At 40.2% G+C, this 24,217-nt stretch overlaps 1 protein-coding gene across 1 annotated transcript in view; it reads left to right on the forward strand.

Annotated features, from left to right (window-relative positions):
* The first annotated feature begins 3,829 nt into the window (after positions 1-3,829).
* LMTK2 (lemur tyrosine kinase 2) overlaps positions 3,830-24,217 on the forward strand; it is a 41,410-nt gene continuing 21,022 nt past the window's right edge. Inside the window, exons 1-6 of the mRNA XM_039560317.1 lie at positions 3,830-4,094; positions 18,247-18,371; positions 19,202-19,346; positions 21,096-21,169; positions 21,643-21,761; positions 22,484-22,571. Of these exons, the coding sequence (XP_039416251.1) occupies positions 3,941-4,094; positions 18,247-18,371; positions 19,202-19,346; positions 21,096-21,169; positions 21,643-21,761; positions 22,484-22,571 (705 nt within the window). The 5' untranslated portion in view covers positions 3,830-3,940. The remainder of the gene's footprint in view (positions 4,095-18,246; positions 18,372-19,201; positions 19,347-21,095; positions 21,170-21,642; positions 21,762-22,483; positions 22,572-24,217) is intronic.

Raw genomic sequence — 24,217 nt, forward strand, 5'->3', positions numbered from 1 at the left:
CACTCCATTGATTCCATAGAATGGTTCAGTGGACTAAAGTGAAATGAATTTAATTTAATAGAGTAAATAAAGTACATTTAAATTAATTGAGGTACACTTACAATTATGATCCATCTTCATATCTTAATGTTAAAACTTATTGAAAGCCTACCTGTTTGAAGCCAAAGTAAGTAGAACCTTCCCAGTCAGACCCATCAAAATCCACTAAGTATTTCTGGGTCAACAGAAATGACAACTATACTAAATGTTCCAGGATGTTAGTGGCAGATACAAATCCAAATATTAAATATTTCCCAAGAAGAATGTAATTCCTTAATGATTTACAAGGAACGGATTAAAAAAGAGCTGTTTGATCTCTATTTAACACATTTTAGAATTAACGCAAACCAAATTTTCTACCAGCAATTGAAAACATGCAGCACCATATATTCCAGAGGTTTGTTTTTCCACGTGCAAACTTAATCATTTGTGGGAAGACATCAGAGAGTTCTGACCTACACCCATTTTAGGATGACAGATAGATACTAAGAGAGAACAATTGACACAAATGAGAAAATTTCTTTTACTGATTGTTTTAAATGCATTTTTCTTCAGCCAATTTTCCTTGAAATGTGAAATTCTGGATGCTGGAGTGTTGGAATGGAGAAAGAAGCCTCCAGTTATATAAAACCACTATTAGGTCACTGAAAACTGAAGGTAGAGGTTAAAACCAGTGATATTTATTTTGTCTCTGTCGGGTGGAGAAGTGAATCAGTTTGTTAAATACAAAAAGACAACACTGACAGGGAAAGAAAGGTTATATTTGAAAGGATGAGACATGATTCTTTTGGGGGGAGGGAGAGCAGAGTGTGTGTCTCAACATTCATAAATAGAGAAGCCAATCTTGGTGCCTGAAACAGTGGTCTGGAATAAAGAGCTGGGTCCTGTGATCAGCTCGGCTCCTGACGCTCAGTGATGCTCTTTCAAATTAAATGAATTGTGAATCTTTTGGGGCTTTATTCGCAGTTACATTGAGGACCTTTAACACCCCTCTGGCAACTTGCTCAGCCTGCTAGACAAATACTCCTTCTGCACCGATAATGTTATCAAAAATATTGAAGAAAACCAACTGAAAATAAAACTATCAACATCCTTTAGTTGGTCCAATTATCTGTCTTGACAAAAAGGTTTTAACGCCTCCCACGCCAAACAGCAACTTCAGTAATTTGGCAATGATAGCAGTGCATAATCAAGAAACGCGAGGCTGTGATACGTGGTGACAGGTCCCATTTTGTGCATAGGAAGAGTTTTGTTTAAGTAAATATATTTTATACCTTCCAGGTTACTCGCTATTATGTTGCTCATCCCATTAGTCTCGTGTAGTTACCACAAATGTTTAATTGCAGAAATTGTAAATGGGTGAATCTAACATTCCCGAGGATGGAGATAGGAGATGAGGCTTTGTGTCTTTGGGGTTTTTTTGATGTTCGTGGTGTATTTGAAGATAGGGAGTAAACTGTGACTAACATGTAGAACAAAGGACTGGAAGGTTTGGTTATTTAGCTTCAACCAGTGACTAATTCACAGCAAACCTTAAGTGTCCCGTCATTACAGAACTGTGGTCTAACAAGTCCTTGTAATGATATGCTGCCATAACATCCCAGATGATATCACAACATGATGTTTTATCAGAAAATTACATCAAAGGCCCAGCATTCAATTATGATAGGGTGGGTTGGGAAATCAAGCAGCCTGCTGTGCTGAGATGCAGTGAATTGTTTTCAGTAGTGAAATGTGAACACCCTTGCATTGTAGACTTGCTGGAAGGCTACAAAGGAAGGTTCAAACTTCATGTCTGTGGCTGCTATCAATCTCAACATCTTTTTTGTGTGAAATTTGCATGAAGTCTGTGACAGAGCTCAGAAGTAGCTCAGACCCAAGGCACGGCAGTGATCAGGACCCTGCTTCTGCCCATGTTACACCACAGAAACACGGTGTTGTTTGAATAACCATCATTACAAAGCGTGGCTCTAACGTCAGCTAAAAGGAGCCACACTCGCATGCAGGGGCCCCAGCTCTGATGTCCGTGCTCATGGGAGGGAAATGGGATAGAGTGAAGGATAAAGAACTAACCTTGATGTTTCCACTGGGTACTTAGAGTACAGACAGAAAAAAACCTGGCTGTATCATCACCAGCCTCAGTTTCACAACAGCAAAGAGCTATTAATTGGAGATGGTGGCTGTTTGTACATGAAAACAATTATGTCATACATATTATATCTTGTATATTATATATCACTGATTTTAAAGGGAAGGGATCACATTTTGCCTCCCATCCATGAAATCCACAGCCAGCCAGACAAACAATATTCTGGGACTACTTTAAAAAAGTAATTAATTATAAGCAGCATAATGCATTAGTAATAATTTACTAAAGCAACAAAACAGAAGATTGTATCCCATTTTATTATTCAATTAAAATATTTCCTTTGGAAGGAAAACTAATTAGAACATTTCAAAAAATATGGGTCATTGGGTAACACAATTAGTGTCTTCAACCAGACAGAGGATATCTGGGGTTAGACACAGACTTGGTAAGAGTAGTTTGATTTAAATATATCCCCATGGTAGAAAAAATTCTGAGGGACAGCGGGGATTTAGGTTTATGTTTTGTCTTCCTGGACACCATGTTCCAAATACTACTTTGAGCACAAAACTTTCCTTTCATGAATCCCCAGAGGTGCACTCATTGTACATTTCTTTGGACAATCTGTGCTCCCAAAGTCGTTATATAATCTTGACATAATTAGCCTTTTCGTTAAATTATTTGGAAAACGGAAATCTAGTTTGTTAGTCATATGGTATTTCCCTATTTCCTCACTGCAGAGAGCCCCTGATTCCTTAGGATTAACACTTCCATTTATGCTGCTTAAAGCTGACATCTCATTTTCATGTACTCAAAGTTCAGCAGAATCACAGACCTAAAGGAGAATAATCTTTATTTCTAAATCCTGCTGGTATCAATAATTTATCAAGGTCACCTCCAGCCCTGGAAGCGCTCGAGCTGCAGAGGGAGGGTGGTGTGCCCATCCCGGTCTCTAACCTGGGACTCATCGCGCTCCCGCAGAGCAGCAGGAATAGGCCGGGTTCATCCCAAGGAATGGCACCCGGGGCTGTGGTCCCCGAGGGGCTCATCCCAAGGAATGGCAGGAGGGTCTCTGTTCCCGCAGGGCTGATCCCAAGGAATGGCAGGAGGGTCTCTGTTCCCGCAGGGCTCATCCCAAGGAATGGCAGGAGGGTCTCTGTTCCCGCAGGGCTGATCCCAAGGGATGGCCGGGGCTCTGCGCTCCCGCAGGGCTGATCCCAAGGGATGGCCGGGGCTCTCTGTTCCCGCAGGGCTGATCCCAAGGGATGGCCGGGCCGGGGCGGTTCAGGGCCAGCTCTGAAGGGGCTCCACGGCCGGACCGGCCCTGAGGGGACATTACGCCGCCAAGGGGCGCTGCTCCCCCCGCGCCCTCGAGTCCTGCGCGCGGGCTCGGCCAAGCCCCGCCCCCTCGGCCCGCCCTCCTCCAACCGCTCCGAGCGCGGTTTGATTGGCAACCGCGCGCCGCGGCTCTCGCGCCGCAGCCTTCCCTCGCCCTAGCTCGCCGTATGCAGGGCGATTGGCTGACGCACCTGCCAATCACGGATTAGCCCCATCCCAACCAGTGGTGCCGCCTCCTGAGCGTGAGGCGCGGGTTGATTGGTGCACCGGGCTGTCAATCAGCAGGCGCGCCCCGCCCCGTCGCGGTCAGGTAGCCCGGAAGATGGCGGCGGCGGCCGGTGGGGCTCTGTGAGGGGAGCGGCGGCGGGGCCGATGCCGCGGAGCCGGGGGGCGGCGGCTGCCGCGGGGGCTCCCCGGAGTCGCTGAGAACCTCGAGCCCCTCGTTCGGCGCCGGGCCTCAGTCCGGGAGCGGACGGCATGCGGCAGCGCGGGGGGCTCGGCGGGAGCGCCGGGCGGCGGGGGGGCGGTGGCCCGCGACTCCTCGGCTCGCGACACCTGCTCGGGCTCGTCCTTCTGCTGTGGCCGCTCGTGGGGAGCGGCGAGGCGGCTCCGCTGCCGCCAGCAGGTGCAGGTGAGCGCGGGGAAGCGGGGCTGGGGGTGCGGCTCCGCGGCGGGGCCCGGGAGCGGCGGCACTGCGGGTTTCTGAGCCCCCGTCCCTCCCCCGTGCTGCGGGCAGGGCTCCGCCGAAGCGTCGGGAAGGGCACAGCGGGCGGTTGGGGCTCCCCGGCTGTAGGTCACGGCTCTGCCGGTGGCAGTGAGCGATATCCCGCTGTGGATCGCTCAGACCCCTGGCACTGAGCTACGGGCTTGCTCTCTCTGTGTGTTTACCGCAGACCTTCTTCCTATAGTGCTGCTGTTTTCGCCTGTACAGAGCTCGGCGGGATTTTTCTTTTTCTGGTTTTGCCTGTGAATCACCGGGACTCCCGTTCCTGGGTGGAGGCTCTTCAGGGCAGACGGAGCTTCCCTGTTTTCCGGTCAGATTAGTCGGATTCCCCCCCCCCCGGCCCCCCCGGGCCGGGCTCTCTAAATAGTCATGTAGTTCACATTTCTCTCGTATGTTAGGTAACCCTAGCTTCCTTCGATTTCCCTGCTTATTTTCCTGTTTGTCTTAAAAGCACAAGCTAAACAATATGCCCTCGTAGTTGCAGGAGTGACTGATCAGAGGTTTATATGGACTCACAGGTACCAACTATGTCTTTGATTCATTTTTATTGTTGGCGTTTCATTGGGACTTACAAGTATAACATTGTATTGAGACTGAATTTTGTTAGAGTCGGGTTGGTTTGAATGTGTGCTGAGATTCCCTTCTAGCCATGAAGAGTTGTATAGCTTAAATAGACAAGATGTTGAGGGAGGAGTAGGAGCAGTGGGGAGGGAAAGATATGAAGCACAAAGATTAGGTAATTTGGCTGCTCTTCCACACGAGGTATCAAAACTGGGAGTAGAACCCATACTTCCTTTATTTTCGGACCTCTGTCTCTTTCCCAGATTTTTCTTCCCAGAACATTTATGAATTGTTCATAAGTCACTCTGTCCATCAGCTTGCTTTGAGGTCTTTCATACTTTGTATAAAGGTAAACTTCTGAAAAGGAGAAATCTATCAGTTAAATATTTATTTCCTTTGATGCTAAATGATAATTTTTTTCATTTATAAAATACTTGAGTTTTGTCCAAATAATATCAATTTTTCATTGAGGTGTAAGGTAGGACAGCAGAATCAGTTCTGTATGGAGAATTTTTTTTGTGCCTTTTCTAGGTCTTACTTTTCTTGAAATGCAGTTAATTTTTCTATTGAAAGGGAAATGTCAAAGTGTTCCTTTTTTTTAATACTATTTCCTCTTTGCTATTAGGACTATGCATGTACCTTCCAAAGATGGGGGAACAAAGCATAACTTCCATGGCATTGGTAAAAAGCTTTATTCTCAAAATAAAAAGCTGATTGGACAAATTGCAGGACATAGTATTAAAGTGTTAGTTTTTTGTTTTTGTTTTTTTTATTCTGTATTTTTAAAAGACTGAATCAGGTCTGCCAACTGCAATACTGCTAAGAGAAATATTTATGATGTTGTGATATTGGACTTATACAACATGAATGAGATATTGTAATTTTATTTGTAGGTTTTGGTTATATTTAGGCCAAAGTATGTATACATGGGATGTTATCTCAAGTGTAGCCAATTGCCCAAATCCTGTCATGGGAAACCCAGTGGACTCCAGGAAATGAAGCTGCTGCTTTCTACTGTGTCTTTGTCATGTAAGAAGAGATAATGTATTTGGATTACTTTATTGATGGATATTTAGTATTGAAACTTCAGGGCCTCACTAGGAGCCTTTTCCAGTTTCACTGGCATCACTTTTGCTGGGAGGACTTTCTCCTGACTGAAATAATGTGTGCCTGGTGGGTTTGAGTGCAACAGGTTCTTAGGCTGCAACGTGTCCTGTATCATCACCTGTAGGAGCAGCAGGAACCAGTGGGAAAGCTACAAGGCCCTTGTTTTTTTCTCCTTCCTTTGAATGGCTTCCCAGTGGATGACAATGAGACTGGTTCAGCTTGAACCTTCTCTGTCACTCTAGGCAGGTTTTATAACCTGTCTGAAGACAAACCTGTGACTTTATTTTGCAGGGTTAAGAGTCATGGGTTGTGTTTAAAAACAAATCAGCTGTATTCTGAATGTGCCTCTTGTGTCCCTGACAGGTTGCTTTGATTTCCTGTGTTGGGGCTGGCAGGTGGTGGTGGGCTCCATTCTGGGCCTTGGCAGTTTTTGCAGTTCACTGTAACACTTGGTCTGATACATATGGATTGAAAACTTGTGAAGTATTCAATGGGCTTTTCATAGAATGATTAGTAATTGGTTTCAAAATTACTTTAGAATCCCACAGTTCTTCACCTAACAAGAGTGGTTGCTTCTTTGACAATGGAGAAACATCTTTATGTGTGTCGCTTGTAATAGGAAAGGTGGGATCCACAGAAAAAGAAGGAAAGTGCCTGTAGTTATTATTGTAAGGAATTTTACAGACTGTTTCGTGGAATACACCTGCAGTAAATTAACTCCTCCTCTGGGGAGGAAGCTGGAATGCTGGAAGTGGTGATGGGCAGGTTCTAGCAAGACTAGATTGGATTCCTTGTGCAAAAGTGCTCCAATTTGTGGAAACGCTGTGGAATTTTGCCAGACTGGATGGCTGGGGACCTGTCAGGTTCTCAGGGCCCTGATTGAGATGAATGATGCCACTCTTTTCAAGCAGATGATGAGGTGTTCTATATTTATCTGCATTTTTGATGTTATATTTCTAAACTGACTTAATACGTTTTTTATCCAACAATAAGGAGAGGAGGTAAATGAAATCAGGTTTGAACTGTTTAACTGGCAAGGTTCCTTGCAATTATTGTAGGAAATACAAAAAACAGGCTGTTGAAGATGCTACTGGCTAAAAATACTTTGGCTAACTTAGATTTAATTTATTCTGAGAGTGGAAAAGAAGGATACTGATAGGTACTGTGATAGTTCTGAATTTACGGTTTGACTTTATACTGGAGGTGAGAGCTGGGGCAGTTGTGCTGAAAAGGAGTTCCTAGACTGAAGTGCTGAAGTTGTCTTGAGCCTGCAGTGCTGGTGATTTTCCCTGAGTGCATCAGGCTAACATGACTTCCCCTACCAGCTGTGTGGCTGAAGTAAGGATGTTTGGGCACTGCTCTTCTGCAGCAGAGTTTAGCAGCCAAACACAGGGCATCACAACCCACCACCAAAGCTTCACATCCAGGCTCTTGGTTCTGACTTGGATTTCCATACTTGACCTTAATTCTGCTGAGCATCTGAATCAAGTGTGTGTGTAATGTCAGACAAAGTCTTTTCATCATCTCTGTGCTCTCTGAAGTCTTTGCAAATACAAAGTAAGACTCCAAAATACTTTTATTATCCTGTAAAACTTGTATAGGTGGTAGCAATTTTAGCAGGTGTGTTCAATTTCACGCTTGTGATGACTACACAGTCTGATCAGTTGAAGTGAGGCAGCTGGACTTGGTGCCTACATGATTGCTTTTTGAGAACCTTGGGCTTGGGACTGACTGGCCCAGTTGGGTGTCAGTGGCAGGGAGTCCCTGCTGATGGACTTGGTCATGTAGGATCCAGGAAGAGATGGTTAGAAATTGGTATATAGTATCCAGAGTATCTAAATATTCATGCAGCTATGTCTAGTGTACTCAGCTGGCCTCAGGTGACAAGTTAAAACTTTTGAGATGAAGACACTTTTTTTGTGTGTGTTGAGATGAGTTCTGTAGTGTATATATATACCCCTTGGGAAAATTGTTGCTTTGGAGTTGGTTTGGCTTGATGTTTTACTTGGAGTTCTGTCAGACTGGGACCAAATTGCAGTTGTGGCCTGCGGTTTGGTACCATGTAAAATGTCTGTGACTCTTGCACATAATAAGAAAATTTTCTAAGTGTATGCAAGTTAGTAACACTGAAAGTTAAGAAAAATCTTGCTTTTAAAGTGGGGATTTTAACTATGGTATGTGCCTTCCATGGGAGTGGTCTATCCTTCTTCCGCTTTCAAGCACTGAACTTGTTTACTTCTCCCTATATTTCTTCTTCCAGCTTCTGTCCCAAGCATTTAATAATCGTAGAACTAGAGCTGGAAATTTGTCTTTTATCTTTTGTTTCTGCCTGTGAGTTTGACTCTGAGGTAGGAAGCCAGTGCTGACTTTGGCCGGCAGGGATGTTCCACGCAAGGCTTTGTTCACAGGCTTGGTTTGCTTTTCTCTGCCTGTGGCTATAAAGTGTCTGGACTTTGCTACAACTAAAGGAGTCCTCATAGGAGGAGGTCACTTTCTGAAGCAGTTTCTTATGTCTCGAATGCTTGGGTGTATCTAATAATTCCTCAGTTATCATTGCAGCATGTTGAGATAGCACTGATCAGAGACTGTTTAAAGGTTTGTTGTTGCAGCATCAGGTGCTGGGCATTGGTTTGAAAGGGTGCATTGATGGGTGCTGGCTGTGCCCCTGTATAAAAAAAAGATTTTGTGAGATCCAGCATTCCGGATTGGTAAATTTGATTGGGAGTAATTTTCTGAATATTTGCTGTAGTCTGGTTTCAGTCACTATTCACGCACGGTTTATCTGCGTGGGATAAAGGGACCTCAGTCAGTGTAATGCCAGAGCTGCAGAAATCACAGTTCTGTTTCAGTACTAACACTGCAGTTCTGCAGCAGAAGGACAGCACATGGAGTACTGGAGTCTGCCTTAGGTTTTATTTTGGGTCTGCCTTTCTGTTTGGTGTGGGCATTTAGTATCTGGAGCTTGATGCGGTTCTGGATACAATTTGCAAAAGCTTTAATGCTTTTGTTGCCCTCTGTGAGCTCTTTGTTTTCATTGTACTGCTGTTATGAAAGGTCTTGAGCAACATCTAGCTACTAGAAACATTTTGTCAACTTTTATAGTCAGAAATGTACAAAACGTCAGGATAGCCCTGTGAGTCTGGACATGTGCTTTAAGCACTGTCTGTAGCAAGGTGTCGTGCCATATGTAGCTTAGGCAAGGTAGTGGTGGGAAGCACATTGTCAGTAAATTGTCTTCTGAATGATTTTAGTATGAAATGCTGTACAAAGTAACACCTTGTCCAACACTGCTACACTTACAAAAGTTTCCTTCCTGGTAGAAAACATCACTGTAGTGACTTAACAGTGACATGACTCTTCTGGGACTGCCATTGCACCCTGAGACTTCTTTGGTATGAAAGATGTGCAGAAAATAGTAACAGTAGATTTTTTTAGTGCTGACTTTTAAGCTTTCAGACTGTAGACCAGATCCAGTTCTCCAAAATCAGTCATTTACTCTATGGCCTGTGCTTCCTAGGCATCCTTTAGCTATGAATAGGGGTGAGAAATAGATCTAATAAGCACTTTTTGCAAAATGCTGCTTTTTCCTTTCTTTCCTGCATTTCTTAACCCAGCTGTACATTGGAATTGGAAAGGCATCTACTATAAAATCAAGATTCCAGAAAATCCTGTCTCATGAAAGTTGCATTTATGGATTTCTTTCCTGTGAAGTGAAGGAAATTAGTCTCTTCAAAGGCAGTGTATCTTAGTAGCTTGTATTGCTATCAAATGACAGGAGAAAGAGATACTGTAGTTTTGGTTTCCATGCTGCAGGTAATGCTTTTCTGGTGGTTTGAGATACCTTGATGTGTGATTTTCTCATGCTGCTTTGAATTATTGTGGTCTTTCCTGTGTAAAAAAAAAAAAAAAAAAAATCTACAACTCCCATGCCTCACTGTTGGAGAAATGATATAGCAGATGAAAAAAAATGTACTTGAGCAGGAAATAATTGTCAAAACCAACATCTAGCAGTACAGAATAAAGTATGCACAGCAGAATTTTGTGAGCATGTGTATGTACCTATATGCACACATATACATACACACAGTGAAGAGTCAGTGATACATTTGCAAGATGATAATGCTACCCAGATTTTCCAGAAACACTGCCATGAAGGCATAAGGCACATAATTATTTAACATGGATATTTTTTACCTTGTCTTAAGATGCCTTTGTGCAAACATGAGATTCTAGCACTGAAACTTCAAACAGATCTCGCTCTGTAAACACTTGAAGTACCAGCCTATATTTAGTCCTTATTAAAATTGAGCAGTATGCTGTTGTGTGAGTAATTCTCTGACATTACTGGGAAGACTTGTAGGATAATAGAATAAGGTCAGTAATGTAAAACTAATCCCAGCTCAGAGTTTTGCTGGTTACTAACTGTTCAGCCAATATTCGGGCCAGGACAAGTGTTCAGAAGCAGGAGGATCAGAGCAGTGTTGTTCCGAGATGCTGTGCTCCAGGAGAGTCCAGCATTTCCCTGGGTATTCTTGCCTTAGGATATGTAACCTGTGCCACTCTTCCACACAAAGTGGATTTAAGCAGATGTAGAAACTCACTTGAAGCACATTGTAAAAGCATTTAGGGAGGAGCATGGGATAAAGCAGTTTGAAAAAATGCTGGCTTATACTGCAGGGTAGACTTCTGTTCTTTTTAAGGACAAATGGGAGGACAGAGATAATTTGCTGAGAATTGTTGACATGGAATTACACATCCAGTCGTGATATGAAATAGCTAAGATTTCTTCTTGAAAATATTGTAACTTACTGCATAGGACAGTGATATTTCAGGGTCATGTGTCCACAAAACACACATTTAACTGTGAAACTGGCTTTTGACACTGTAGAAATATATCCAGAACTCAAGATGGGTTGAAGGAGTGTGTCAGAGGGGTTTTTATTGTTTCATGGGGATAAACTCTGTAAGAAATGGCCATGTTGCTGTCTTCATTACCCTTACTTCTGATGGTCAATGGTTGTAAAGAAGAATTCTTTTTCAAAAGAATTGTCTATGCACATGCCTTGGCCTTTCATCCCACCCACCTGCCCCTTGAGGGACTTAATGGAGTTCTAGGGTAAGGCAGGGTTTGTAGTGGACAAGTTGAGTAGAGAGATGAAATGTTTCAATTTCTGTCTGGTAGAATATAGGAACAGACTTGTATTTGACTTTTGATTATTTTTTCCCCACACTACTGCTGAAAAGTCTTGTCGTTTTACTTGTATCTTTCCAAGTGCCAGACTTTGATTTAGGCCATGTGACACAATTCAGATTTAGCCAGGAAATCATTTTATTGACAAGCTGTTAGTTATTGCTTCTTGTTTTCAGAAAGATTAAGTACAATTGTGCACAAGTAACTTGGAAAGCTGCAGCTTTAAGTCCCTAAGAGGTTTTTTTGCTTGAGACTATATCTAGAAAGTAAGATTTTACCACAGAAGGAAAAATAAAATCAGTTGATAAAGTGCTTTTGCGAAAGGGTACATAATACCCAAGGTTCCTTTTATTAGTAATGCATTAGACATTTGCATTATCCAACGTAAGGGTAGCAATAAAGTCATGAGAAGACAGACTTTTGAAATAACTCTTCAGTTAATAAAATTTTCAATAGTTTGTTCCAGGTTATTGGTCTAAGACAGTAAACATTTCTGCTTGAGTTGAGTGGCTTAAGTACTAAAAATCTGAATGCTGAAAAGTTCAGGTATAAACTGAGAAACGTAAAAGTTCCTTAAGCAGTGTTGTGTGCCTGTTCTTAGAGAGCAACGCTCAATGAAGGAACATTTCCAGTCGCTGCTTGAAATATTTTGGGCATTTGGAACCCATTTTAGATTTCACTAAGGTGCTGCCATTGCATTGAGGACATCAAGTCAATGAAAATCTTCTGAGATCTTGGGAATGTTTCTTCCTGGAGTACTGGTGTTTTACTGGTAATGGCCATTCAAGGCAAAGGGCAGATTGGAATTAGGAGTGTCTCTCTCACCCTAGAATTCTCTTCATTTTATTTTCAAAAGAATGTCTGAAGTGCAAATAACACTCCTTCAAAACTTAAGTTTTTGTTTGCTTGTGTTGTATCTCAGTTGAAGGTTGGTGATTTGAATGCCCTTCTAATGTAGTATTTTAAAGCCCATTGTGATATAGCATTGCACAACTGAATAATCGTACTGCACCCGTTTCTGCTGAAACTTAATCTTGAAAACGATGCTTTTTTTGGCTCAGTTGTTAAATGCAGCATAGCAGGAAAAAATTGAGATTACAAGAATGTAGTAATGAATGGAATGTGCTTGAGTTTGGTTGGGGTTTTTTTGTTGTGAAATGGAGGAGTTGCAGTGTCTGTTGTGCTTTACCTTATCATACAGCTTGGGCATTACACAATAGATGTGTCAAAAATAATTTTGAATAGAGGTTTTGTGTAGTATTCTCCGTTACCTGCAGGCCATCTGAATTTATAGGCCTGGTTCTGTCTGTATGGTTTTGTTCTTATTAGTAGCAAACCTCTGAAGATTTCAGGGAGTAAATAAATGCAGGAGAACCTCTTTATGAGGGAAAGATAATGATCTGAATCTGACTTGTGAAGAACTGGATAGGAGTCGATAGCACTTTCCCACTTAATTGCTGGCATAGAAGAGAATGACAGCATTATTTAGGAAAGTTGGGATGGCTTTTAAAATCATATTTGTCAAAACCACTATAAATTAGGGTGATATTACACTTTTAAATGTGGTTGCTTTAATATTCGTTAAAAGCAGAGTAAGTAAACTGACAAAGTTTATGAAAGATGCCCTGGGTATAGCTAGGGAGCAAAATTAGATTTGGTCATTCATTAGTATTTGAAAGACTGCGCTGTTCTGCCTTGGTGTCATAAAGTAGCATCTTAGTTCATGATCATATAATTTGAGTGTGTCCAAGAGACAGTTTAAGTGACTGCTGTCATGCTAGATTTGTGCTGGAAATAGTTATAGCTATTAGTGCCAGTTATATAGCTGCTCTTGAAAGGAAATGGGCTCTTGCTTATGCAGTGGGACTGTTGTTGCATAGCAACTACTGTGCTGAAAGCTTAAAATCAGATGCTCCCTTGAAGTTCACTGTGCCCTAATAATGCTTAATTTATCTGTGCCTTACGCTGCCTTTATCACAGTAATGAATGTCTTTTATCAGTGCACTCAGTAATGTCTGGAATATACATTTACTTTTCTGTTTCCCTGAGCTTAGAACTGTGTGGTATCACACACTTTTTAGCCCAGTTTTCTGAAGGTTGAGAACCTAATAATGTGATTACTCACGTTGAAGCAAAATTAAGAGTACATACCGACCTTTCATGATTTGGTAGTAGAAGAAAGGCAAGCCCAGCATCCCTCATGTATGGACAGCTACACCTGGTCCTGTGTTGTCCTGAGTGGAGGCTGTTGCTTGGCGAGTAAATGTGGATGGAATATTTGGCTAGTTGGCATGCTCATTACTTGTAATTAATGATACCAAAGGATGCCACAGGTGGATGACATGTGGGTATTTGAGAGTATTGTGGGCAGACTGGGAAATGGGATAGAGAAGGCAAACAATTCTAGTGAGAAAACTTGTGTTTGCTCGAGTGTTGCATTTGGTAGTTGGAGAACTATCTTATGAAGAAAGGAGATTTAAAAGAAACTTAAGAAGTTCTAGGGAATCCTGGCCTATAGAAGTTGCTTTGAAATATGCTTTGTATGAAAATAATATTTTCCACCCCTTGAAACATTGTAATAAATACTGACGTGTGTATTCTCAGGTCCGTACTTGATCCTGAGAATGCCAACACAGCTCATCATCATTGTTTCCTCAGTGAGCCTGTTCGTGTGCTTGCCTGTGTTCAGCCTTTGACTTCACATGTGCTGTGCTCAAATTTAGGCTTTAGTGAAGAACTTGCTTAGGAAATGGCATCTTCAGAGGTGCTGAGGAATCTGCTTCACAAGCTGTTAATTAAATGTCTGCCTCAACCAGGGCTTTGAATTGTTTATGATACCATGCACTTCTAAAAAGTGGGTAAATAACATAGATTTATTTAATCCCGTGAAGCTTTGGAAGAGTACTTGATTTTCTGTGTTGATAATTTAGGACCACCTAGGTGCCATTTTGGGATGGAACATGTGGCTAGCACGGAGCTTTGTAAAGCATTACTTTGTGTGAACCTTGCAGTAACACATAGAGTGACACAGCTGCACTTCATCTCCTGCTTATTTTAATATAGGACGGACGTAATCCAGGCCTCTTCCTCTGGCTTAAGTAGTTTGGATATACCAAAGCAAAGTAGTCTAGGCTGTTTGTATTAGCTGACAGGAAGCCTTTTACAGTTGCCATGTTAGAGATGGTTTGTTTTTTTTTTTAAATCTGTTTGATGGTTCCTTTCCTAAAGAACAGATTCTGACTTCTGGATAGATATTAAGATGCCTTAGGTTGTTACTGCATAGGGTTACAGTAAATATGGCAGGGTTTTAAAGTGATATCCTGAGTAAATCTCTTAACTTCTCTAGAATGTATAATATTAAGGATCTTGAATTTGAGTGTTTATTGGATTTTATCCAGGTTTATATTAAAATTATTTCAATTTACGATGTTTTTTAACTGGTTTTTTAATTAAAGAAAGTTCTTGTGTGATGACTATATAAAATGCTCTTCTGCATTAAGTAGAATGGATTTCTTGCTGGTTGCTGTTTTCAGTCAGGATCATAAAATAAATATCCATCATTCCTTGATACTTCCACAATTTACAAACAAAAGGGTGTATTAAATATCTTCTAGTTCCAAGTCATTTTACAAAGCTCCAGTGAATTAATCATTGGATGGAAATAGTTGAAAAACGAGGTTATACTGCAGCAGATTTTCAGCACTGTGTCACAAAGACCAGTTCCAATATTTAATCAGTGACTTCTATCACTGAATATGTATACATGCAAGCTATTAAAATAGCTTCACTTATAATAAATTTTAGCCCAGTTACAGGTTGCCATAATTTAATACTTAATTTTACATTAATTTGCAGGGTTTTTTTAAAAATTAAAGATATTACTTATTAATTACTGTATAAGAAACTTCAAAGTTTATCCAAACAGAGATGGATTCTGTAATTCTTAGTAAGTAGCTCTTAATTGTATGAGTCATCTGAAATGCTGTTCTGTAACTGTTGCAGAAACTTGCCCATGATAATTGGCATTTTTCTTGCGTTAAAGCTTCTGTTCATAACTTTCTATGTGAAAATTGCCTTGTGCTTTTGGAAGTTTAGATGACTTCCATCTTTACAGACCTTTAATGATAAGCTGCATTTTCAAAGTGATCTTTGCTTTTAAAAGAAAAAACTCATTACTTTCTCCAATTATTTGCTGCTCATTCACATGCTTTCTTTCCTAGGAAATTATGAAAGGATTTAAAGGTTAGGAAGTAACATAATGAACAGCAGCAATATTTTTCTTTTAGGTATTCTTTCCAAGACACTTAAAAGAGATGGTTACCTTATGGAGAACAGTGTAACTTGCATAAAACACGTAAGACTTTAGGCTTGATAAATGTGCAGTTTCCCTCACAGAAGGAATTCCAGCAAAAATGTAATCTGTTTCATATTAAATGTCTGAATACATATGCAGTGTATCTAACATGTTCAATAAGTGCAACTTATGATTGATAGTGCTCATTATGTCTCACTTTGAGTGATATAATAAATAAACCACTTTGAGTTAAATAAATGTCTCGCTTTGTGTTAATAAATTGTGCGTAAGATCATCCGGAACTTGAATCCTCCTAGCTGGATTTGCTATGATAACTTGTAACTGCTGGGGTCAAAAGTGGGGATCCTAAGTTGCAGTGAGCATGATAATGTTTGTGTAAACAGTAGCTGTGATTGTGCTGCTGTAGCTGGGATAGTGCAGGGCTGAGAGTTTGTAGGTAGAGAGGCCATCATGTTGTAGACCAACTGATGTGCTTGCAGTAGATGTACTTCTGGGGGCACAAACCCCTGGTCAGGTCTTGAAAAGAAACAGTAGGATTGAAAGAAGTAAAGGAAACTTTGAAGAGCTGCTTCAAGTTTCGGTAGAGGCTGGTCAGAAGGACCATCTAGAAGATGATGTGGTGTTTGGAGCAGAAGGTTCTGGTGAGAAGGGATAATGCTCAGTTTCTGTGGGGAACAGGAAGTCACTGGAAAATTCATGTTAGCCATGTGGGCATCAAAAGAGACCTTAGAGTGTACTAGAAACTCAAAGTTTGATAACATTTTTTTAGTGTTTCATACACTTGGCAGTTGAGGTGCTTTAACAACCTGGTCTGAAATTAAGTCCTTAAATAGCAGGAATGCTTTCTGTGAGTAATTACAATGCTCTTGGTGGCTGAGTTCAGTGTGCAGGGATTTGCTTGGCCAACTTTCCTAAGTGCTTGAAACATTTGAGGGGTTCAGGAGTCTTGATCTTCTACTGGGAGGAGTATATTGTGATTGTGGTGATGTGTTCCTGGGTGTTTGTTAGGGAAAATCTGCATCGGTTAAGTAGATAGTCTGGGGTGAGTTGACTTCTTGTTTCAGTGGAGTTGCTGGTGAAGGTAAGGAAGTTGTTTGGAAATCAGGTGTGATGGGTTTGGAAAAATGTCTGAAACAGTAATTTTAATTTGTAATACCTGGTAACATAAATATTTTCTTTTTTTTTGTAGTAAAGCTACCTTTTATAATTTGGTTTCAAATAGGAGTTCAAAGGAATTTCTTAAATTTTATCTACAGCTGTATTACCTGTGTGTGTTTGTTACAGTAATTCAACTAATTAATGACTTCACAAAAAATGCTTGTATTTGCAGTTCAGGTAATTTTCAGTCTCCTTCATCAGGTTACTGAACATTTGGAGGAAGTAAACAGAAGTCAGCTGTTATCTTCCCCTTGTTTCTTGTTGATGCTTAGAAATTGAAAAATATCCATTGAGTTATGTAGAAGACTTGATTTAAATGAATATAAATTGTTCTATTGAGAGCCCTCTTCAGAGATACTTTGTTCTCTTCAGAGTTATGACTAAAAGCTGGTGAGTGGTCTCACATTGTTGTTGATCTGTGTTTGAACAATTCTCAATATCTGCAGTGGAGTATTCCCAGTCCCTAATGAGGTTAGAATGCCAAAACTGTTGTGGAAACCAGAAACAGAATCACTTGTTTGAAAACCTTCCATTTTTGCTAACTTTTATTTGTTGTATTGATAATATTCCTAGTTGTGCAGAAAATGTGACCTGAAAATATGCTGACACACTTGAAAGCAGGATTTTTATTATGTCAATTTAGTCTTTACATGTAATTAAAATAAGTAAATATTCTGTAAGTGTTCAGTGGAACATGATAAAAAGCTGTAGCTTTTTTTTCTGCAAATCTCTTAAATTATGTAGTTTTATGAAGGTTTAAGAGGTAGGTGGAAAAGTTTGTGTGCCCCTTAACTCATGATCAGCTTCTGCTTTTCTTATTTTCAAGGCTTTGTATACACTGTGTCCTGTTGCCAGACGTTCCCATTGATACTGAAATGCTCTCGTAAAATCCAGTCAGTCCAGGTCACCTGACATTGTTAAACTCTGACAGTGATGTAATATCTAAATATATTTTAATCAGTTGTGGTCCAACTCCTCTTCTAATCCCTGTGGCAGTACCTGTTTGAAAAAAACCAGCAACAACAAAACTCCTCAAGATGTGTGCTCTGGTCTCCTAGGGAACCACATGTCTTTGTTCTCTATCGAAGATGAAAACAGGGAGGAAAATAGGTTTAATACCCCTGGAAATAACTTATGATTTTTCTAAAATGCCATTTGAGGCTTTTGATCCTGTGTGAGTAATAACCTGACTTAATCTCAGGAAATGTATTGTAGAATGTTTATCTATAAAATGTTGGAAAATTATTTGTGTTTGTAAAATGGCTAGAAATCTAAAGTTCTTGAAATGGAGACAAATCACCCAGTGAATCACAAGAAACAAACTGGGTGGAGCTGATTACATCCATTGCGTTTGTGACAGCAACTTGTGTGTTTGGCAGATTGTCACAAATGCATTTATTGAAAGACAGAGTACTGTCCTATGGTGATATATTTTAAATTTGTGTGCAGATTAGGTGAGGATTTCTACTTGCTGCCTGTTCTTTAGGTCAGGTGTTTTAGCTCATGGGAAATGTCTTCCAAAAGACCAGATTTCTACTCTCTGTGTTTGGATATCTGTATAAATTTATTGACTTAAACAGAATCCCAAGGCTTGGTACTATCACATCCATGGGATTAAATGTTCAGCTTCCCATTTTAAAGTAAATGCTGGTAGGTAGTATGTTTTGGAGGAACTGCTTAGAGTGCTAAACATATTTCTATAATACTGCATACATGTTTATTTCTAGGAGAAGGAGCTACAGCTGAAGTTCCCTCATCTTTTGTGGTTCTGTCTCTGTGTACTCTGGTAGTCCTGGTCATTCTGCTGGCAAATTGTGTCTCCTGCTGTAAAGACCCTGAGATAGATTTCAAGGTAAGACCTGAAGTTACCAAGGTGTGTATAAGTGATAATTGTCAGCTGCATCCTGATATCCAGAACACTTGATTAGTTGTGCTAATACTCTTCAGTGTCACTGTACATCCTCTCTCTTCTGAAACAGCCAGTGACTGTATTCTTGCAGGCTGTGAAGTCCTGATGCAGGTGTTTGTTTGAACTAATTGGTCCCTGCTGCAGTAAGAATCTTTAATGCCTTTTCAAAAGAGTAACTAGCTATCAGGATCAGTAGTAAAAGTTACACCCTTGAGACAATTTTGCTGTAAAGAACCTTTTTGTTGTTGTTCTGTGTTTTCTTTTGTTTTTCTTAGTCTGCTGGTGGGGTTTAAGACACTCCTGTCAAATAAGAATACTGAAGATGCATATGCACTGTAGCAAAACTCTTGAGAAATTGTCATCAGAGAATAGTTACTTTTGGAACATCTGTAATCAGTGTTCCTAAAATTGAGCTTTGCTCTCATTTCTAACTGGAGAATATTTGGCCTGAGCAGTTCATGGTAGTTTGTTCAAAGCCAGCATTTAAAGTAAAAAGAAAACAAAGCAAAAAAACCAACACCACCAACAAAACCCAAACCACCAAGCCCACAAAAACCCAACTAAACAAAAACCCCTTGATTATTAAAAGCAATGCTTTAATCTCTTTGAGACAGCAATTATTGGAAAATAAAGAGTAGAATACTAAATGTCTGTTACTATCCTTGGAAGAAAGCTTAAGCTTCCTTTGCATTGGTCATTCAAACTGAAAGAAATGTATTAGTACTTATTTAAAGGCAAGGATCAGCTTGTTTACTAAGACTTCTTTTGTTTAGGAATTTGAAGATAACTTTGATGATGAAATAGATTTTACACCTCCAGCAGAAGATACTCCATCTGTTCAGTCTCCAGCAGAAGTGTTTACTCTTTCAGTTCCCAATATTGCTTTACCAACTCCCTCCCAGTTTCCATCTCGTACAGGTAAAATACTGGTTTTCAGTGCAAAAACAAAAGTAGCCATTTTCAGTGTCTAAAATGGAGTGTGACTGATTATGTTTGACTTTACTGTAACAAATAACTTGCTACAGATTTCCATAAACCGAGCCAATATATTTTGTAGGGTAAAGGATAAAATGTGAAATACTGCTTCTACGATGTTAACCTGTGGCAGGGTAAGAGAGCTTAAGAGAGCAAAACTACCTTAAAACCCCCTCTCTAGATTGCTGTCATCATATCTGTATATACCTAAAGGGTTTGAAGTACCCTGGCACACTTGTGACTTCGCTCTTTAGTGGTTTTCTTCATGGCTAAGTTGTCATTGGATTTTAACCACCACCCTTAAATGGAAAAAAGAGTGAATCCTTTACTTGACATCAGTGCTGCTATTCAGCTGCATCACTTTCTTAATGTCACTGTAGACTATTTGTGCTGTAAATGTGATCTTAGTAAGACAGAGCATTAGGTTTAATCTCTCTGTGTGGAAGGGTTTTTGGAATGTGTTCTTTAAAACACAATTTTTGTAAAGGGAAACTTAAGCATCTTATCATACTATAACCACAGTTTAGCCTGGAGTGCTTACTCTCCTATTATGTGCTATTTCACATAATTTTACGTACTACTTGTGTTGCTTGAGCATTAGACGTTCAGGGAAGCTTCTAGTAAAATTCCTGTATGAATTTCAAGAAACTCAGTGTGCCTTTAATACAAATGACACAGTTGTACAAATGACTCAGTATTTTAAAGAGCTGGGAAAAATTGAGTGAAAAATTTTATGTCAGCTCTTCTGTGTAGCCATAATTGTTAAAATGATACTGTCACAACAAGGGTTTTGCCAGAAGTAAGGCAATGTGCTTGAGTGCTTGGATAAAATGTGGTTGCACTGCTGTGGCCTTCACCATGCTTAGGAGCACACTGACAGTGAATTATACAGCTCTGGCTCTTCCAATACAATAATACTACTCTAAATGTGGTTTATGGAAATAAATTGTGGGCTAGAATTCTCAGACAAGAAAAGGTTTTGTTTGCATCTATTTGTTAGTGTTCCTAAGCAGTGGGGCAGCAGAGGGACAGATGCTGCTGGATCTCCTCTGGTGTATGGGGTCTGCCATTGTTACTGCCCCATTATCTGCTGCGATCTGGATTTTCTTTTCTGTCCTTCTTCTCTCTGGGCTCTTATGTGAAGCATTTTTAGTTGAAAAATGTCCTCCTTCCAGATGGTAGCTACAAGTAGGGCAGTTGGGCTGAAGAATAAAGCAGTCAAACTGTTTCTCTTAAAACAGTAACTCTATATAACTATAAATGTTAATATGTACATTGGGTTTTCTATTTTACTTACATAGGAAACTATTGTAAGTAGATTGTTTTCTCTACCCAGCTACAGGCTATAACACAGTTTTATATTGGAAGCAGAACTTAGCCTTTTTGCCTTCTTGCTGAATGTGTTAAAAACTTTCAAGCTCACATTTCTTCAGGACAATTGCTGTGGTTTTGTAGGGGGTGTGTTCTGGTATGGCTTAGAAGCTGCCCCTGAGTAAAGTTTCACTTGAGTGCTGTTGTCACAACATTACCTTCCTACTTTATGTACATTTGACAAGGTTTTGGTGCTTGGGCTGAATGTGCGCACCCTGTTGGGAATAAATTTTGTAGAAGCTTGCATTATTTCCTCAGCAGTTGCTGACTTTGGCCATCTGAGTGGTTGATACGTGTTACATTTGTTTCATTGTGTGACAGATGGATCAAAGTCTCAAGTTGCACGTCAGAGTCTAAACTACATCCAGGAAATTGGAAATGGCTGGTTTGGAAAGGTGAGGAGTTATCTCTTAATATTGCTCAGATTGAGGCTTATTCCCAGCTGACTAGGCCTCTGTATTTACCTTAAAATGGTACTCAAAAAAAAGTAGTAACATAAGAAAAATTGAAGTTGAAATTAGATAGTTCCTTGCATGCAGTACTTTTTGAATTTACCTGTAGATTCTTACTAGAGACTACTTAGACTTTTCACTTACATGAATTTGAGTTAATGCACTCCTGTTTTTACCAATTCTTTTTAGGAAAAAATTTAAGTTAATAAGTGGTCTTCACCTGCAAACATGTTTTCTGAAAGCTGATGTGTAGATCAGTTGTCAAGATTTAAGTATGGGTATTTAATTTTCAAAGCTCTGTTTGTGTTTGTAAAAAAGCCAGAGTGTCTTTCCTACAACATGTTTTTAGCTCTTGTTTTTCTTTGGAGGAACACTACAGAATTCCCTTCTGATTAAAGACACAATCTCTTTTTCAGGTTCTCCTTGGAGAGATCTACACAGGCACTAGTGTAGCAAGGGTAATAGTGAAGGAGTTAAAGGCAAGTGCAGGTCCCAAGGAGCAAGAACAGTTTTTAAGAAATGGAGAACCATATTAGTAAGTAATGTTTCACAGCTTCGTTCTACTGCAGATGAGTTTTGGACGTTGCTTTTGTTCAGTGTTATTGTCTCTACTTGCCCTCCTATATAACTGTAATGTTTGTCTTTAAAATGTGAAATACATTCAACCCAAAGTGAGCAAAAGTTGTGTTCATATAACTTGTGCTTTACCTTGCCTGAACATGCTGTAAAAGATTGGTCAGTGAAGAGCTTTCTCTTCTCCGTGCTTTCTAACGTCCTGGCTATATTTGCATTTAGGCTTGGGTTGTTGGCAGTTGTCAGAAGAAATTTCATGCCTTCTGCTGCATTGGCACAAGTGGTTTTGGAGCAATTTAGGAAAAGTAACTGATCTGGCTGGGAACTAACCTGGCTAAAAAAAGGTTTATCTTTTAGCCAGCTCTGTACCTTGGTGTAGTTCATGAACCAGTTGCATGCTTTTATTTTTGGTATGAGGGGTGGTGGGAGGATGGGTGTGACTCTCATGTGACAGTCCTGGATTTTTTGGGTTTGAGATGCTCTGAGTTTTGGCTGCTGTCAGTGATACACTTCAGCAATACAAAGGAGATACAAAGGTCCAAATGGAATCTGTGGCTTTGGTACTTGCACCTTCTGTTCCTGCCACCCCCCTCCAATGTTATGTGTTGAAACTTCTGGTAGGGATTTCAGTGTGTTGCATTCTGCTGTGATCTTCCTGGCTTTAACTGTATTTTTTCACTCCAGCATTCTTCAGCATCCAAATGTTCTCCAGTGTATTGGGCAATGTGTGGAAGCCATTCCTTATCTCCTAGTTTTTGAGTTCTGTGACTTGGTAAGTGCACTTATACAAGAGGCTGCGGTTGTTTTTCTGCTGGTGTGAATTGTGTGTGGTATATTTACTGCCCTTTGCACATGAAATGATTCTTCTTCTCTCTGGGAAGTTTTTTGATTAACCAGAATTTCACAGGACTTTTTTTTTTTTTTTTGTTTAGAGACACCACAATTACAATTTTTTTGGTACTTTCTTCAATCCATCATGTATGTTCTAAGTGCTTGTGGAATATGCTGAAGAGGCAAATACCTGTTCTTTGATAATGGAATTGCCAGTCTCTTTCAGTCTGCCTTCAACAGGGAGCTTGGAGGGCAGAGGGTATCATAGAAAGGAGCTTTTTATCACAGTCCAGTATCACATGCGTGCACTGACATCACATCTGAGATGATATTTGCTGTCTGCAATCTTAATGTGCTTTTATTACCATTTATGTGAAAATGTTAATTGAGGAAAATGGAAGAATTTCCTGCCTCCTGCCTCCACCCCCACCTCTGCAGTGCCTGGATTTTACCCATGCTGTGCAGCTTTGGGCTAAAATGCAATGGTGGGCTCACATCTGATATCAGTCATGTGTCTTCTTATAGCTAGAATTTTCAGTTTCAGTGTTCATTCTCTTCCTGGTCCTTTCTCTTACTGTATTATTCTTTTCCCTACTTTCTTATCCTTTTATTTGCCTTCTTCTGCCCCCCAAGCAACTGCCTTATGCTTCCTGGGCACCAGAAGAAAAGGTAGGAACACACTGAAGGGTGTTCCCACTGCTTTCAGTGCCACAGTGGTCCCTGGAATGGGAGGGACAGCACAAAGCCTTGCTCAGCCACCGCATTCCTTGGAATGTACGTGAATGTTGTGAGGAAGGGGGGGGCATGTAGAGAACCTCTGAACTGTGCCCAGCATGCAGAGTCATGAGAGACAAAAATCTGGATTCATGGTCTGGAAAGACTTGAGTTGTTTTATTGTAGCTTAACAAGTTACTAAAACCAAACAAACCCCAAAGTCCAGGTGGCTGTCTAAACATTGGCTCAGTAGCTGCTTTTAAGGTTTGTTGTGCAGATGTCACCCAAAGCAGAGTTCCTTGGGAAATGTCAAGACAGAAATGAAGTCAGAAGTGCACAGATATTACTAAGGAATGAATCTTTCAGAAATAAGACAGTTTGCATTTATAAATTTCAGCAAGATCTTTTTTACCAGTTTCTGTACTTCACAATTTTCCTTTAAACTCAGGTGCAAAAATCTGCTTCTAGTTGCCTCAGGCAATTTAAATTAGTTAGCATGAACTTGAGATTTTTGAGAAATATCAATTAATCTGTGACCTTAAATAACTATATTTTTACTTGCTGCTCTTTTGCTCAAACGTATTAGCTGTGGTAAATTAATGAGGCAAAAGTGCTGATAAAATCCTTCTTTTCCAAATTGAAGAAATGCCTGAACTTCTAAAGTGACTGATCAAAGTGAAATGTTCTGGTTTTGCTAACAATTAAAAACTCTGTGCCTAAGGTTAACAGATAAGGTTTTTTATAGTTTTTCAATGTAGAAATAGAATACTTCTTACTGGTTTTTAAACCTGCAATTCAGATTGGAGTTTCTTTAAAAGGACCCTGGAAAGAGAATTGCATTTTATAGAGTCCATCAGATATGCATCCAAATCA

The sequence above is a fragment of the Corvus cornix genome, chromosome 14, assembly GCF_000738735.6.
Source record: "Corvus cornix cornix isolate S_Up_H32 chromosome 14, ASM73873v5, whole genome shotgun sequence".
NCBI classification, from domain to species: domain Eukaryota; kingdom Metazoa; phylum Chordata; class Aves; order Passeriformes; family Corvidae; genus Corvus; species Corvus cornix.